This window comes from Argentina anserina, chromosome 7 (assembly GCF_933775445.1).
Source record: "Argentina anserina chromosome 7, drPotAnse1.1, whole genome shotgun sequence".
NCBI classification, from domain to species: domain Eukaryota; kingdom Viridiplantae; phylum Streptophyta; class Magnoliopsida; order Rosales; family Rosaceae; genus Argentina; species Argentina anserina.
In genome coordinates this window covers 14,126,837-14,145,121 of record NC_065878.1, presented here as the reverse complement: position 1 = coordinate 14,145,121, position 18,285 = coordinate 14,126,837, and the positions used below count along the sequence as shown (strand labels likewise).

Genomic DNA, 18,285 nt, shown 5'->3' with positions numbered 1-18,285 from the left:
GACAGAAAAACGTTTTAACATAAATCAAGTTAAAAACATGTACATTACATTCCTCACATGTTATTGTATAAAAATCAAACCACTCATGCTCAAATAAAATATATATCATTGCTATCAATAACTCATTCGGAAATAGAAATATGATAGTACATAATATAGCAACTCATATATATGTATCGATTTTACCATTTATACACATACACAACCCACTATATTATATAAATATTATGATTCGATCTTTTAAAATAAGTGCAACTCTGAATCACCACCAAGGGTAGACTCGTCATAGTGAGATTTACTCACCTTATATTCCTGAGCGGAATTTCCACAATTCCACAAGCGAGTCCTTTACTTGTTGTGTCGATCACCTAGAATGGATAAGAAGTGATTTAGAAACGTTACGTAAAACCTCAAATGCCGAATCAGTACTAATGTTTTACTGTTCAGCCATTTCCGGTTTGTACGAAATTACTGTTCACAGAAATACTGTTCACATATTACTATTCATGTACGTACTGTTTGCGTATTACTTTTCATATACATACTGTTTACATATTACTTATCCAGTGAATACTAATTACTGATTTACCGTTCAGAAATTATTTTTACAATTACTGTACGTAAATTACTTTTTACATTCACTGTATAAAAATCACTTTTTACAAAAATTTACTGTTTGAAAAATAACTGTTCACGCACCGACGCACGTGGCGGCGCGTGGGGTTCACACGCCACCTCCGACAGCCGCGCATGGTTCTCACGCGCCGCCAACAGTGGTAGTGCGTGGGGCCAACACACCGATTCCAAAACTAGCGCGTAGCTCGCCACCGCCGCCCAAAACACCTCCTTTTCTTCCCCTCTACCTTCCCACGGTCTAGGGCCGCCTTCTACCCCCCTCACACTCCCTCACGCGCCGCCCTAGGCGGCGGTATGAATCTCCCTTCCTCCTCTGATTCTCCACCAATCTCCACAATTCCACATACAATCCATCTAAATAATCAAATTAAACGAACCCTCACCTAGATAGAAGCTAAGAACCCCGAAATGGCGCCGGAGAAGCTTAGATCGCCGACTGTGCGCGATTTTTCAGGGAGGATGTGCTGCGGCTCTAATCGAGTCCCAATCACTTGCATACAGTGTAAGAGGGTGGAGAGGGATAAGTGCCGAGATCTTGCGTTTCCGGAAGGAAAGTTTGAACGGCGGCGGAAATCGCAGGAGGCTCGGGTTGTCGCGCGGGATTCACGGCGACGAATGGAAGCATGTCGAGCTTGAGGGTTGCTGCGGTAGACCATGCGAAGCTTTTGAGTGAGGCGGTGAGAGCCACAGAAGCCGGCGTCGTGGAGATTGTCGGTGAAGGTGAGGGGGAGAGAAAGAGAATCGGGGAGAGAGAGGAGAGCTGCGGGGGAGAGGAGAGAGAATGAGGGTTTCCGAAAATGGAAACCCTAGCCCATATTAATTTCTTTATATACCCTTTTCCAAAATCGGAAACTAACTTCCGTTGCTAACAACTTTCATGTACGACGCCCGATTAGAACGTTTGAAGTGTCAACGAAGTCATATCGATGAGCCCTATAATGTTTGTGAAGGAAGTTTTCGGAAATGAGTGACAGAGTAAAAATCGACTCCCGCGTTGCAGAAACGTAACGTTTCTCCAATTTCGATTTCCGAAGACGGTTCCGTTTTCGATTTGACAACGTCGCGAAGCGTAAAAAAATGCGGTTTATTAATTTTACCAAGTTTAATAATTTCTAAGAATTCATATAAATTGATCCTGAAAAATCGGGTTATTACATATTTATTCTTTAGGCTTGAGCTTATGTCTTAATTTATATAAGAAGTATGAAAAATGAATTTTGGGTTAATTCAAATATGGTTTAGTACCACTAAGTAATTTTCTATAAAATCAATCACCACGGCTTGAATCTTCAATCAATTTCAATCTTTGACAAGTTCCTTTATCGGTTTGATTTTTCCTTTCCTATTGAAATTACCTGCCATAAGGTTAATAAAATTTAATATCAAGAGCAAATAAATAAGGAAACAATGTCATAATTACAATATGACTTCTTTTTAAATTCCTTTATTAATACCAATAAAATTAGTATTAATAAAATAATTTAATCAGATAACCAAGAACATAAAAACCTATTCCAATTAGTTTTTTTTTCCTTCTGGCACATGTAAGTCCTAATCAAATTAGAACTTCTTTTAAGCACATCACCTTAATTGTATAAGATAATTTTAATTCAACGAAATCAGAATTAAAGATATAAAACTACAACCAACTAAGAAACCGTACGCACTTTGTATAGGAATGACAACATAGATATGCACTTTCATCTGGGCCTTAAAATAAAACTTTGATCCACAATAAGAAAATCACGCATATCGACCCCCGCTCACTAAGTCTGTAATACCCCGAATTTTCGGGATTAAATTCGTATCATTTATTGTAAATTATAAGCTTGGTAATTTGAATAAAATCGCATTTTTATGCCTCCGCATAAATGTCCTTGCAAAACGAAACCGATTTCGGAAATTTAAGTTGAAAAACGTTACGTTTTAACATCGAGTCTTGTTAAAAAGTTTTCTGGTCTTCGGATGTTGTTGGCATTAAATCTGAACAAAGCCTTGGCCGGATGTCGGTTATGATCAGTTAGAGCTCTAGTCTGTCTGCCGGTGTACTGCATGAGGGGTAACAGATGGGTTGCCTGGGCTCATGTGTACCCATGTTTTAGAGTGATATTGGGTGATAGATGGGTTACCCAGTGTCTGCCGGTGTACTGCATGAGGGGTACCAGATAGGTACTTAGGTCTCATTAGTACCCATGTTTTTTAATGATATTGGGTAACAAATGGGTTGCCCAATGTTTTATGAGTACACATATTTTTTAAATAATATTGGGCAACCAGATGGGCTGTCCAGTGTCTCATTAGTACATTTGTCTTTAAATGTTATATGTTATATTTCATCTGTATGCAATCTATGTTATAATGTTGGTTTACTCATACGGGCTGAAAAGCTTACCGGGTTTGTGTTTACAATTCCGGCGCACCAATTCGATGGTGTAGGGGATAGTTCTGCATGTGGGGATTAGCAGATTTGGAGGGCTTACTCTGAAGATTGCTAAAGATTTTTTTCTTCTATTTGTTGTGAGGATTGAGTAAATTTTACATTTCAATTTGTTATAATACTTCAGGTATATACTGGTTATGGATTATTCAAGTCGACTGAGTCGTAATGTGAATTTAATTTCGATACACTGTTACTATAAGATGATTTTAATATACTTGAGATTGTTTTAGAGTTTTCATGGCTTTGAATTCGAATTTTTTTATCATTCGTAATTCAAGGTTGTGATAGTTGGTATCAGAGCGTAGGTTGCGTATTTGGTGATCTATCAATATCATCCAAGAGCGATGGCCCATCTGCAACGGATCCCCATCACATGCTCTTCGGTATTGATATGTCACTGAGTACGCAAGAGTGTTAGGAGCCTCACCTTAAGGTTGTTCCTCTAAATAGATGTGTTGTGATGACACTTCAATGATTCATATTTCCTCTAAATATCTTGGTTAATATATGTTGGATCTATTTTATTTGAGTCCAAGATTATACATATATTGACTAAGTGTTTAAATGTTTCAAGGTGATGAATTTAGAGAAGGGCTGTTCGAGAGGCCGAGGCCGAGATAGAGGTGGAGGTCGAGTCCGCAATGTGGAGAATCTTTATGAGGAAGAGGCACCAGCGGTCCAACAGGTTGACCCCGAGGCTGTCGTTAGAGACAATAGTTGTGTGCTTAAGCTGATCAAGGACATCAGTAGTCTGTCAGCGCCATCATTTCAATTGGGTTTGGATCATATGGTGGCGGATCATTGGATAGAGAGTATGGAAACCTACTTTGAGATTGTGATGTGCTCGGAGATTGAGAAGAGGATGATATCCACATTCTTCTTAAAGGATGATGTTATGGATTGATGAAAGAGTACTTTCGAGAAAAGTACTTTCCATCTACGGTGTAGGAGGAACTAGAACTCTAGTTCCTTGATCTGGCATAGAGAGATATGACCGTTAAGGAGTATAAGGCCTGTTTTGCACAGTTATATCGATTTGTTAAGCCAATGGGTGTGACCTCCTTGGCTCAGAAGTTCATACGGGGACTTAGGCAAGAGTACAAGACCATCATATCAGCACTGTCTGTTTACCAAGGAGCTGATGTATGAGAGTGCCCTGAATTTGGAACAGGCGAATAAGACTCGAGGAGGTGAAATAGAGTCTAGGGATGCTCGAGGAAAAAGGAAGACAATCAGTTCAGGCAGTGGGTTTGCGGGACCGAAAAGTGGATCTTGGATGAGGCCGAGGACCTATTACCTGTCAGGCAGTTGGGATCAGTAAAGTGTTTCGTTTGCGGCGAAATGGGTCACTATGCTCAAAGCTGAGGAAGGCTGGCTATTTCAGGTGTGGGCAAGTGGGACATATGGCTAGAGACTGCACCCGACCTCAGCAAGGTAGACAAGAACATTAGCAGAGGCAGTTACATGCGGGCCAAGCTAGAGTGTTTGCGGTGGGTCAGCGAGACATAGGAGTGGAAGATACCTTATCTTTTTTTGACTACCTTGCTAGAGTACTGTTTGATACGGGAGCATCATACTCTTTTATTGCTAGTTCGGTAGTTGAGGTGTTAGGGTTGATTCCTACATCTCTTGGAAGCTCTTTATGTGTCACTTCACCTCTTGGAGTTTCTCTTGAGCTTGAGAAAATCTCCAAGGCTTGTCCTATTGTGATCGGAGGTAGAGAATTCTCAGCTTCCTTGATAGTGATTCTGGACTACACCTATGATGTGATCTTAGGAATTGATTGGTTGAAGCCACAACATGCTTTGATCGATTGCTTTGACATGGTAGTGTTTTTCTATAGTCCCGGGGAGCCAGTTTTTCGTTATCGTTGCGTCAAGTCAAATAATGTCATGAGAGTAGGAGTCTTGGAACATGTGGAGTATGTGGATAAGGAAGTAGCTATCGCATACATTGTTGTGGTGTCCGAGTATAGTGAGGTATTTCAAGAGATACCGGGTTTACCTCTTTAGAGAGTTGTTGATTTCTACATCGATGACGTACTCGGTACAACGCCTGTATCGAAGGCACCTTATAGAATGGAGCAGAATTTACTTAAGGAATTGAAGGTGCAGATAGATGGGTTATTGCACCTTGGGTTCATTAGACCTAGTGTCTCACCTTGGGGTGCACCGGTGTTGTTCGTGAAAAAGAAGGATGATTCCCTGCGGTTGTGTGTGGACTATAGGGAATTGAATAAGGTGACCATCAAGAATATGTATCCATTGCCTAGGATTGATGACTTGTTCGATCAGCTTAGAGGGGCTATATTATTCTCTAAGATTGATCTGAGATCCGGCTACCATCAACTCAGAGTGAAAGAGGAAGATATCTCAGAGACGCCTTTCAGGACCAGGTATGGACACTATGAGTTTGTTGTCTGAGATCCGGCTACCATCAACTCTGGTCTAACAAATGCACATACCGTTTTTATGAGTTTGATGAACCAAATCTTTAGCCAATACTTGGATGAGTTTGTAGTAGTGTTCGCTGATGACATCCTGATAGACTCTAAGTCCCAAGAGGAGCACGTGGTATATCTGAGAATTGTGCTGCAAACTCTAAAGGAAGCAAGGTTGTATGCCAAGCTTGAGAAGTGTGAGTTTTGGAAGGAAGAAGTTAAGTTCCTTGGTCATGTGGTCTCGAAGGATGTCGTGTTAGTAGACCCATAAAAAATGGAGGCAGTGAAGAGTTGGAGTCGTCCAAAGACTCCTACAGAGATTCGTAGTTTCCTTGGGTTGGCAGGTTACTACCGGAGTTTCATTGAAGGATTTTCTAGTATTGCATCGCCTTTGACCAAGTTGACCAAGAAGGATGTTCAGTTTGTGTGGACAGAAACATGTGAGGAGGCCTTCAACAAACTAAAGACTAGATTGACTACAACTCCAGTGTTGACAATTCCCACTAATGAGGGTGGTTATGTCATTTATAGCGATGCTTCTCATCAAGGCTTAAGGTGTGTGTTGATGTAGCATGGAGGTGTGGTTGCTTATGGTTCTAGACAGTTAAAGGTCCATGAGAAGAACTACCCCACTCACGATCTAGAACTCGCTGCAGTTGTTTTTGCCTTAAAGATCTGGAGGCATTACTTGTATGGTGAGAAATTTCAACTTTTTTCTGATAGTCAGAGCAGGCATATGCCAAACATGAATACCCCCGAAAGCCACAGGTAAAAAACATGAATACCCCCAGAAGCCACAGGTAAAACACCCGATAAAGAAACCCAATTTTGAGCGAAATAAATACCGCGGCTTCGATCTTTTTCAATAAAATCATCACGTAGTAAATCAACAAAGCCTAAAGTGATTTATATTTCCCCCTCAAGTTTACCTACTACGGTACCTGAGTGTATATGATCTCCATCAGACATACATAATGCTTTAGCTCGTACACGAAAGTGTATACCATTATCTCGGTAATATTGAGCCAAGCTAGTATTTGCATTACGATAGGAACTCCCGAGTTTGAAGTACATGTTATCACATAAGGAGTTGAACATGAGACATAGGAGACAGATGGAACTCCTTAAGGATTATGACTTCACTTTGGAGTATCATATTGGAAAGGCAAATGTGGTTGCCGATGCATTGAGTAGGAAACCAATTGGTATGATAGTTTCTTTGATGGTTCAAGTATGGCTTATGCTTGAGACCGCATTTGAGTTTGATCTTGTGCAATCAGGAGGAGAACCAACAGTCTTCCTTGGTAGTGTCTCAGTACAGCCTACATTAATTTCAAGGATCATTCAAGGTTAGACACAAGATAGTTTTTCACGAGCTAGGTTGGCAAATCTAGTGGTAGATTCACTTGAGGAAAAATGTCCTTCCGAGTGGAGAGTTGGACCCGATGGAGGTTTGAGGTTTGGGACAAAATTGTGTATTCCAGATTGTACAGATCTCAAGGAGGAGGTCATTCGTGCAGCACACCGATCTCGTTATACAGTCCATCCATGGAGCACCAAGATGTATAAAGACCTCTGTAGGCAATTTTGATGGAATGAGATGAAGAAAGACGTGGCAGAGTTCGTATCAAAGTGCCATTACTTGTCAGCAAGTTAAGGCCTCTTAGCAACCCGCTGACATGTTGAAACCATTGTCTATTCCTTTTGGAAGTGGGAGCAAATTTCAATGGACTTTGTGACAGGACTGCCTAAGTCCAAGAAGGGTCACGACGCAATATGGGTGATTGTTGATCGATTGTCGAAGTCAGCGCATTTTCTTCCGGTATCGATGAAGTACTCATTGGATGTGTTAGGGAAGTTATATGTGGATGAGATAGTGAGACTTCATGGTGCACCTGTTTCTATTATTTCTGATTCATATGCACGCTTCACTTCGAAGTTCTGGGGTAGTTTACAGAAGGCTTTGGGTACTACTTTGGATATGAGTATAACATTTCATCTTCACACTGATGGACAAATGGAAAAGGTAAATCAGGTGATGGAGGATATGTTGAGAGCTTGTATTCTTGATTTTAAAGGAAGTTGGGAGGATCACCTAAGGTTGATTGAGTTTGCCTACAAAAACAGTTACCATTATAGCATCGGCATGACACCCTATAAAGCTCTTTACGGTAGACCATGTAGATCACCTATTCGTTGGGCCGAAGTTGGTGATGAAGCACTAATGGGTCTTGAGGTGGTTCAGGAAACCTCGGAGAAGATCTCGATTATTCAAGATAAGATCAAAACAGCCCAGAGTAGACAGAAGAGCTATGCATACTTAAAGAGAGACATGTCGAGTTTGAGATTGGTGACCATATGTTCTTAAAAGTCTCTCCTATGAGGGGTGTGGTGAGATTTTGCAAGAAGGGAAATTTAGCTCCGAGGTATGTTAGGCCTTTCGAGATTCTTGAGAAGGTAGTAGATTTGGCCTATCGGCTAGCTTTACCTATGAACATGTCTGATGTTCACAATGTCTTCCATATTTCCATGTTCAGGAAGTATGTACCAGATGAGTCACATGTGATTGATCACAGCTCCATTGAGGTGAGGGAGAAAGTAACCTTTGTTATCGAGCCGATTTGTATTTTGGATAAGTCGACAAAGGTCGCGTTTGGCGGGGCTTATAAGCTCCTTAGCTTATAAGATGAGGAGGAATATGTGTTTGGTAAAGTCTCACGGAACTGACTTATCTCATATGCGTGAGTCATTTCTAGACGATAAACAAAAGTTAACTCACCCTTCCTTATAATTATAAAGTCAGCGCGTTTCAGTCTTCGCGAATTAATGAATGTTTAAAAATGACAATTGAGTACCCTTTACGATGGCAGAAAATTACAAGCTTACCAACACAAAACCTAAGCTAAACGCCTGAACTCCATCTTGCGAATCAGACCGCCTCATATCTCCCTTTCGTCAATTCCCCCCTTTCTCCTAGTGTGCCTCCATTTCTCAGTCCTCCTTTTCGTGGTTGAGGTCTGCATCTGCTCAAGAGGTAAACAACTCATTTCTCTCTCTTGTTTCTCATTTCTCCTCCTTTTGTTTCTGGGCTTTAATCGGAGATTGAAATTATACATGGGTGAGATCCAGTTTTCTCTGAAATTGAATTTCCTATTTTGCTGGGTAATTTAGGTGTGTGAAGATTGGGGAGGTGAATGAATTTAGGTGTGAAGATTGGGGCTTTGGATAAGGTGAGAAAAGGAGAGTAGAGAATTGTGTGGCACCCCTGCTTACGTGGGGCGGCCGAGGTGCTTAGGAAGAAAGGCTACGATGGTTCCAGAGCTGATATATGGTCCTGCGGAGTCATTCTGTTCGTGTTGCTGGCCGGGTTCCTTCCTTTTCAAGACGAGAACCTGATGAAGATGTACATGAAGGTTTTTCAAAGCAGAGTTCGAATGCCCGCCGTGGTTTTCAACATAAGCAAAGCGACTCGTCTCCAAGTTGTTAGTCTCTGATCCTGAGCGCCGAATAACCATCCCTGCAATCATGCGCGTGCCTTGGTTCCGGAAAGGGTACACGCAGCCCCTTGTCTTTTAGGCCCCTGCTTCTTCTAATAAGTCCGACGATGAGTTTGGTTCTACTGCTCCTGCTGCCACTAACGACAAGTCGTCGTCGCCCAACTTCTTCAACGCCTTCCAGTTCATCTCATCCATGTCTTCTGGATTTGATTTGTCTAATTTGTTTGAGAGCGAGAGAAAGGCGGGGACCATGTTCACCTCCAAGTGCTCGGCAACGGCTATTATGGCCAAGATTGAGCATGCTGCGAAGTCTTTAAGCTTCAAGGTGGGGACTGTCAAGGACTTCAAATTAATGCTGCTGGATCCTCCGTTTATCCATTTGGCCTTTAGGTTTTACATGGAACGAGAGCTAAGTAATGGGGATGACTTTGAGGTGCCAAGGGGGAATGTGGACCCTGGACCTGAACAAATGTCAATTGATGCCAGTTCCGACCAACAACAGGAGGTGCAAAGGGCTAAAGAGGTCATCCTCAATTCAGGTTTATTTCTTGTGTTTTTTTTTTAACAACTTACGACTAAAAATGCTTGGGAGTATTTGATACTTTTATTTTCTCTCTTGTTATGCTATATATATATATGTATATATATATTTACAGCTCTTTCTTTTGCTGCTGGTTTATAATTGGTGAATGATTTTGGCACACTTCATGTTCATCAATCTGTTCTGAACTTGTCTTTGTTACTATCCTAGTTTTGATTAGATTGTGTTTAGTCCTCGAAGGCATTGAGACATTGACAGCCAAAAGTCTCTTTTTTTATTTATGTTTGATCTGAGTTGTTGGAGAAAAGAGAAAAAAAATGGACGATTTTACAAAAAAAAAAGTATGTTTTCTTCTTATAAGTTATAAGCCAACCTTTGAAGTGAAACTCAGTGAAGCCTCTTATGTTGGTTTTGGACTTTCTTGCTCTCAGGTTTTTTATTTCAGCTATATGTTTATGATTGTGTTCCTGGTTAATATAAGGAACTTAGTAACATCAAGGGAAGGAATTTTACATACTGAGATGTTAGTATTGTCATCACATAATAAGATGTTAGCTTTTACATCCAACCTTATACTGTTTTTTTTTTTCACATTTCAATACCTTTTGAGTTCTTTCTGCATCAACTGATGTTAAAATTTGAATATGGCTATACTTGGAAAACTTCTAACTGGAAATCCAAAGATGCAGAACTGTATAGTTTGAAGACACTGTCTAATGTATGTTTGCTTTGTTCATGTAGTTCTGCTTTTAAAATTGACAACAAGGAACAAAGCACTCCTACAGATTTATCATGAGTATCCAGTCAAAGTCACAAAAATAGAAATGAGGGATCAATAGGTTGATTTATTGACTAATGTATGTTTGCTTTGTTCATGAAGTTCTGCGTTTGGAATTGACAACAAGGAACAAAGCACTCCTACAGATTTATCATGAGTATCCAGTCAAAGTCACACAAAAATGAAGTCGGAAGGGTTAGAGATGCAAAATGATTAACATACCAGATGATGAGATGGGGATGGATTTATATGTAGAGGAGAATGAGCGTGGTCATGATGCACAAGAAATGGAAGCAATAATAAATGAGATTACTCAAAGTTTGATGAGTGTGTTTAGCCTGAAATTACTTGATGCAAATGAAAAATGTTTGTTATTTGGTTTTGAGATTGGTTGAATGTGTTAAGATATTTTCAACATTATTTGTGTCAATGAAAAATGTATTTTGTTATTAAATATCAGAAAACATAGAATATCTATTTATTAATGTTACTTGAAGTCAATAAGAAAATAAAAGTTAAAATACTAATAAGGGGAAGTGATAGAAAAAAGAGAAAATAAAAAAGTTATATTGTATTTGCAAAGAAACAAGAGAGAAAATGTATTCTTGGAAAAAAAAAAACTTGAAATCATTTGATGTCTAAAATTGTCATTATACGAATACAAAGCATAAGTTAGCTTAAGTTTATCAAATACTCTGGAAAGCTTATGCCGTTAAAAGTCACTTATAATAAGTCAGTTTACCAAACAGTCAGCTACTTAACTTATCAGTAACTTATTCTCATAAATAAGTATAAGTCAGCTTATCTTATAAGTCACAGCTGCGTCAAACACAACCAAATTAAAACCACGTACAATAAAAATCCACACATGTTATTGTACTACAATCAAGCGACTCTTGCTCAAATAAATTATATATAGTTGTCACAACACAACTTTGGGAATAAGAGCGTGACAATATGTAATATATCAACCATATATATGTATCGTATATACCATTTATACACATACACAACCCACTATATTATATACATGTCATACTTCGATCTTTTTAATAAAATGTAAATATCAGTTACCGCCAAGGATAAACTCATCATAGTGAGATTTACTCACCTTATTACCTGCGTGTAATTCCCACGACACCGTGAGTGATTCCCTCACTCGTTTTGTCGGTCACCTAATTGCATAATAAAGTGGTTAGAAACGATATGTAAAACCTCATATGCCGAATCAGTATACTGTTTACTATTCAACAAATTACGGTTTTTACGTAATTACTCTTCATTGTAAGTACTGTTCATGTAATTACTGTTCAGAAATACTTTTACAAGTTACCGTTCAAAAATTACTTTTACAATTTACTACTCAGAAATTTACTTTTACAAATTACTGTTCAGAAATTTACTTTTACAAATTACTGTTAGTAATTTACTGTTCACGCGCCGCCACCGTAAGCCGCACGTGGCGCTCACGCGCCACCCGCAGTCGGTGCGCCTGGTGCTTATGCGCCACCTCCAATCGCACGCGTGGCTTGCCCACAACCACCCAAAACTCACTCCCAATGCCATCTATCCGCCACCTCAAATTCTCCCACGCGCCGCCCTAGGCAACTGTATGCACGCCAACACCTCCTCCTCCGAAACATCATCCAATCACAAGACATTCAACATAAAAAATGTAGATCGTACGGAGAGAGACGTTTTCGTACCTACATCGGACCCTTGGACCGCCGAAAGATCGGCGGAGAAGCTTGAGATGCCGATGATCAACTTCGCGGAGGGTGAAGTACGACACAATTCGAGCCCCAAATTGCTTGCAGGTGGAACCAGTGGGTGAGGATCGGTGGAGAGGAGCTTTCCATGAGTGCTCGCGTCGGTGGAGATGGAGCTTTGACGGCGGCGAATCGCAGAAGCTTCAAGTCGTCGATCGAGCTTCGATGCGGCGAGCGGCGGCGTGTCGCGTCCAAGGGTAGGAGCTGCAGTCCGTGTGGTGCCTTTGGGACCGGCGGTGAAGGCCACAGTGGCCGGAGGAGTGAGATCGGCGGAGCAGATTTCTTTGAGAGGGGGTCGGGGTCGTGAGGGAGAGAGAGACTGCAGGGGAGAGGGAGAGAGAGTGTTTCTGTTTTTGGAAACTAGGGTTTCCCAAAAACCTCTTTTTATACGTTTTCTAAATTCAGAAACCAACTTTCGTCGATCATAACTTTCACATAAGACGTCCGATTAAGGTGTGTGACATGTCCACAAACTCGTATTGATGTGTTCTACAACTTCAGTGAAGGAAGTTTTCAGAGACAAGTAACAAAATAAAAGTCGACTCTCGAGTCACAGAAAACGTAACGTTTTTCAGTTTAAATTTCCGATGTCGGTTTCGTTTCGTTTGACATTGACGAGGAAACGAAAAATGTGATTTTTATTCAATTTCCAAGTTTAATAACTTACATGAATTATACAAAGCCAACCCGAAAATTCGGGGTATTACAATTGGGCAACCAGATGGGCCGTTCAGTGTCTCATGAGTACATTTGTCTTTAATTGTTATATGTTATATTTCCTTTGTATGCGATGTATGTTATAATGTTGGTTTACTCATACGGGCTAAAAAACTCCAATTCAATGATGTAGGGGATAGCTCTGCATGTGGGGATTAGCAGATTTGGAGGGCCGACTCTGAAGATTGTTGAAGATTTCTTTTTTCTGTTAGTGGTGAGGATTGAGTGAATTTTACATTTCCATTTGTTATAATACTTAAGCTTTAAACTGGTTATGGATTATTCAAGTCGACTAAGTCGTACTGTGAACTCAGTTTCAATACATTGTTACTATAAAATGATTTCAATATACTTGAGATTTTTTTAGAGTTTTCATGGCTTCGAATTTGAATTTTTTTTATCATTCGAAATTCGGGGTTGTGACAAAGTCGATCATAACTTTCTCTAGAAAATAGATATTGCTGTAAATCTAATGGGTCTGGAAAGTAGACTCATAGGGTTTTTCATCAATATATTATACATAATTTTCCTCCATATAAATTGTCCGCTATGGTTCGTCGAAGTTGATTGTTTTACAGAAGCAGAATCCTGATTTCGGGTTTTATTGTTCTTTTTGCTTCTTTAAACACATATTCTTTTTATTTTGCTCTAATGTACCTAAAAATAATAAACTAAGTTAAATAAATATTATTAAGAGAATAACTAAACTAAATTAAAGAGATAACATATTAAAAACATTATCATGCTCATATCAATATACTTATTTACTCAATCGATATCAAGCCGGCTTCTTTGTCTGTAGCTTCATTTCACCTATAGCTTTTTCAAGCATTCATAATCTCTTTATAGAGCTTAATTAGGATCCAACTTCCGAAACCAAAATATCCGAAGTACAAAGAACATGAAACATCAGCAGTGTGTAGGACAATTGGTGGAGACACCGAAGACCTGAAGACATCCATCGGGCTAGGCATCAACATATAATGTTAATTATAAGGACAAGGAGCTGAGGTTAAACTTCAATAGGCTCCTGACTTTGCAGTACGAATATATATATGTTCTTCAGATTCTAAAAGATCCTTGGAGTAATCTATCATTAATGAATCGTTAGTTAGTTTCTCTTGTACAAGGATTCTCTTAGTATTAATCAACCAAGCAATTCTTACACAGCTGCAAACAGGACCATCATTGAGTACAAAAATGATGAGCTGTATGCACACAATGACACTTTACCAATACGGAATCTTACTGTATAATTTGACTTTATGCTTATTAGCTACATTATGGAGCCGTATCTTGAACAGTAATCATTCTTTAGGGATTATGTCATATTAAAATTTTAAGCCTGCAACCTAGCTGTTCTTAGCATTCATGAACTCCGTAGTCTATATATAGCTTACTTAGGATCTAATTCCTTCAAACCAACCTAAAGGAGCAGGAAACAAAGGAACATGAAGTATCACTTTTGTTCTTCCGGTGCTTTTCTCGTCGTCTTAATCATTCTTGTAACAATCTGTTTGAGCATTGAAGCTCAAACCTGCAAACCAAGTGGCAAAGTAGTTGGCGTAAAGCCTCCTAAGAAACAATGTAACCCTCAGAACCACTCAGAGTGCTGCAAAAAAGGCAAGCTCTACACCACTTTCAATTGCTCACCTCCGGTGACCAAGCATACTAAAGCTACCTTAACGCTCAACAGCTTTCAGAAAGGAGGTGATGGTGGTGGACCTTCAGAATGTGACCATAAATACCACTCGGATAAAACCCTGGTTGTGGCATTGTCGACCGGATGGTTCAACAATAGAAAGAGGTGTTTACACCACATTACCATACATGGTAATGGAAGGAGTGTGAACGCCAAGGTTGTTGATGAGTGTGACTCCAGAAGAGGTTGTGATCCTGAACATGATTACCAGCCCCCATGCCCTCACAACATTGTTGATGCCTCTAAAGCTGTTTGGAAGGCCTTGGGAATTAAGGAAAGTGACAGCCGCTGGGGTGAAATGGAGATATTCTGGTCTGATGCCTGATTGATTGATTGATTGATTGATTGCTCGGCCTCTATATGATACAAATAACAGTGAAGAAGTTCCTCGAGTAATATTCCAATCTATAATTGCTGCTTCTACATTAAACTATACGTAGTAATACAATAACAGGTATTGCATCAGAAGAAAATACAATTACAGGAAGGAATGAATCAATAAGATTTGTGCTAGCTACATACCGTACCTTCTGTATTCAAAGTTCAAACTTTAATTAAGTTTCATCTTCAGATCTTGTTTATGAATGGCTAGTGATCAGAAACTGTTGTAATCATTGGATCAATGAAGATAGATTTATAGAAGTTTCTGTTAACTAATAAAGATATACCAGAATCCATGATTTTACAAGCATTCTACTATCAGCGAAAGAAGCACCAACCAATAGGTTCACCAAATTCTTATCTTCTTCACAATCCTGGCATTTTTTTTAAAGTATCTTTTCCAATTCAAGATATTTTGAGCATTTCAAATCTTGATGAATTTTGCTAGCTTTCTAACCGCTGCAAATATAGAACTGATAAATTCCCTTTTGTTAGTGGAGAAATTATTATAAATACCCGCCACATATCTCACGTTCCGTATCCCCTTAATGCTATTAGTCCATTTTTTATTGTGATTATTTTTGATGGTTTTTATATGTAAATAAACTTTTGTCATTATACAATGTCGTAATATGATTGGCTAGGTACACCACATGACAGTGCCACGTGGTGTGGCAGGTACTCAGAATAATCACTCATGTTAGTGATACAATACACAACCACATTATTTTTTCTTACATTTCTAGATTTTCTATGAATACTATGCTCATTTCACGCGCTTGTCTTGTTAATACGACGTACTATTCAACTAAAAGCTTTTAACATTCCACTGATATTCTATTAGGATTTTTAAAACGTCATTGTAATTAATCTTGATATGTTTAATTGATTTTAAAATATTTTTGTACTCGAAAATTCAAAATTCGCAAGGATTTCATTAAATGTTGGAATGTGGAGGATTTATAAAGGATAGGAATAAATACAAAATTCATAAAGATTTTGAAGTTATTTCTCAGAGGAGATGAAGAGAGCTCTGTAGAAGACGTGTGCAGATCTCTTTCAATTTTCTTCTCTGACCAACCAAGGTAAGGTACTTTTCGCATCTTTTCTATTGTGAATTTTCGGACCTCTTTCAAGGAATTTTCATTTTCTAAGTTCGTTGGTGGAGTTGTTTGAGCCTTATTATAGGGGTGTTGCTAGTTTATTTTCTTCTTAATGCATTGCTGTTTAATGTTTTCTCATGGCTGGGGGATTTTTATCATCAAGCAGTTCATGTATATGGGAATTGCATGCAGTTCTCTCATAGAGTTTGCCCGTATTGTTAATAACTAGGTATCTCAGTAAGAAAGTTGAAATGGAAGTCCTTGTTTGATATTGGGATATATCTAACAGAAACAAAGTAGAAGATAATACATTGATAATGTGCATAATATATTTGAAACAGATCCTCGTACATACATACATGGATGATGGATATAAAGCACAAGAGCTAAAGAAGACGCAAAGGAAAAAAAAAAAACAATTTAGAAAACAACAATGTAACCAAGAACAGTATGGTATCAAGAGGCTAGCTAGGCAGACAACAATGTAACTAGACATCGGACCATGTAATATCTAAGCCACCCCAATTGTCTTTAGATACACCCAAGGCTTTCCAGACAGCTTTTGAGGCATCGACAATGTTGTTAGGACAAGGAGGCTGGTAATCATGGTCTGCATCACAACCTTCTGTAGAATCACACTCATCCACCACCATGGCCACCACGCTGCGCCCATTACCGTTAATTCTGATGTTGTTAAGGCATCTTGATCCACCATTATACCATCCAGTGGATAATGCAACAACTGGAGTATTGTCGTTGTGGTACTTGCCATCACATTCAGATGGACCACCGCCATCACCACCTGCCTCAAAGCTGTTAAGAGTGAGGTAGGCCTTGGTGTTGCCAGATATTGGTGGTGAGCAAGTGTATTTTGGGTACATTTTTCCGGCTTTGCAACAATCAGAGTCATCCTCCTTGTTACATTGTCCAGGAGGAGGCTTCTTGCCTCTAATTCTGCCACTTGGACGGCATTGCTGAGCTTCACTAACTAAGAAAATTGTTAAGAGCAGAATGACTAGAATTGGCCCTTTTGAGAAAAAGTTCTTCATTTTCTCTCAACCTAACTATGTTTCTGTATGGTATTGTGGGAAATGCTTGATGTGTAAATGCTTCTCAGCCTGGCTATTTATGAATCAGTTTCCCACCCAAAATTTCCATCTGATGTATGAAAAATGACAAAATTTCATTCTTACAATGAAATAGAGCAAATTAAGGTCTACGCTATTCTAGATTTCACAGTAAATGATAATCAAAACTGCAATGTATACCATCAATTTAAGGGTCAAAAGCATGTCTGACTATCTGCATATCCATGCCTTTAGTGCTTTTCTGTGCTTCCTTAATCCTTACCTCTGTTGAACTGTTGCTAGTCATCTCATCATTTATGTTGACATCCACATCAATATTTCTTCTACTACATTTTAGGCAGAAACAAAGGTATAGTCAGTCCAGGTCCAAGGATATTCTGCTGACTTTTAAGATGATGTATTGTCCTCAGTCCTAGATTTCCCATAGATATCCTCAATCTTTAACTAATCCCAAATACTAGTTACAATTCTCAATTATTTCACCATCATGCAAGTCAGTTGCGGAGCTAGGAATTTGAGCTTAATAGTGCACAAAATTTTCTTATAATTCCTACTAAACAAGGATATGAACGGCTTGAAAATTAACAATTTTAAAAGGCTTAAAGCTTGATTATGTGCGGCGACACATGAATAGTATTTTTAGAAATAGTAATTTTTGTAAAAAGTTATTTCTGTACGGTAATTTTAAAAAGTAAATTACGTACAGTAAATATAAATGTAATTTATGTACAATAAATTGTAAAAGTAATTTCTGAAAGGTAAATAAATGATTTGTATTTACTGACAGTATTTACTATGAATAGTACCTCAGAGTACATGAATACGTAAACAGTACGTATATGAAAAGTAATACATAGACAATACGTATTTGAATAGTGATACATGAATAGTAATTACGAGAATTGTAATTTCGTAAAAACCAGAAATTGCTAAACAGTAAAACATTATTACTGTTTCGGCATTTAAGGTTTTACGTAACGCTTCTAAATTCACTTCTTATCTATGCTAGGTGTTCGACACAACGAGTAAAGGATTCCCTTGAGGAATTATGGAAATTACGCTAAGGATTATAAGGTGAGTAAAATCTCACAGTGACGAATTTACCCTTAGCGGAGATTTATAATTACACTTATTTTAAAAGATTGAACTATGATATGTACATGATGTAGTGGGTTGTGTATGTGTATAATTGG

General features: G+C 38.8%; 3 protein-coding genes across 4 annotated transcripts in view; 2 read left to right on the top strand and 1 right to left on the bottom strand.

The window, feature by feature from the left end:
* The window catches only part of LOC126803620 (uncharacterized), a 32,931-nt gene extending 15,856 nt beyond the window's left edge, over window positions 1-17,075 (bottom strand). The window contains exon 1 of the mRNA XM_050531398.1: window positions 16,499-17,075. Within this exon, the coding sequence (XP_050387355.1) occupies window positions 16,499-17,053 (555 nt within the window). The 5' untranslated portion in view covers window positions 17,054-17,075. The remainder of the gene's footprint in view (window positions 1-16,498) is intronic.
* LOC126802397 (uncharacterized) lies at window positions 8,417-10,742 on the top strand. Of its 2 annotated transcripts, none has more exons than XM_050530018.1 (3): window positions 8,417-8,550; window positions 8,688-9,552; window positions 10,435-10,742. In XM_050530018.1, the coding sequence occupies exons 2-3, from the start codon at window positions 9,207-9,209 to the stop codon at window positions 10,515-10,517; spliced, it is 429 nt and encodes a 142-aa protein (XP_050385975.1). In that variant the 5' UTR covers window positions 8,417-8,550; window positions 8,688-9,206; the 3' UTR covers window positions 10,518-10,742. The 2 variants fall into 2 exon arrangements, with proteins under 2 accessions (XP_050385975.1, XP_050385974.1); XM_050530017.1 differs by lacking the exon at window positions 10,435-10,742 and adding an exon at window positions 10,296-10,416.
* Window positions 14,270-14,845, top strand: LOC126802396 (putative ripening-related protein 1). The gene has a single exon (XM_050530016.1). It carries the CDS (start codon window positions 14,270-14,272, stop codon window positions 14,843-14,845), a length of 576 nt encoding a protein of 191 aa, XP_050385973.1.
* Window positions 17,076-18,285: the final 1,210 nt, after the last annotated feature.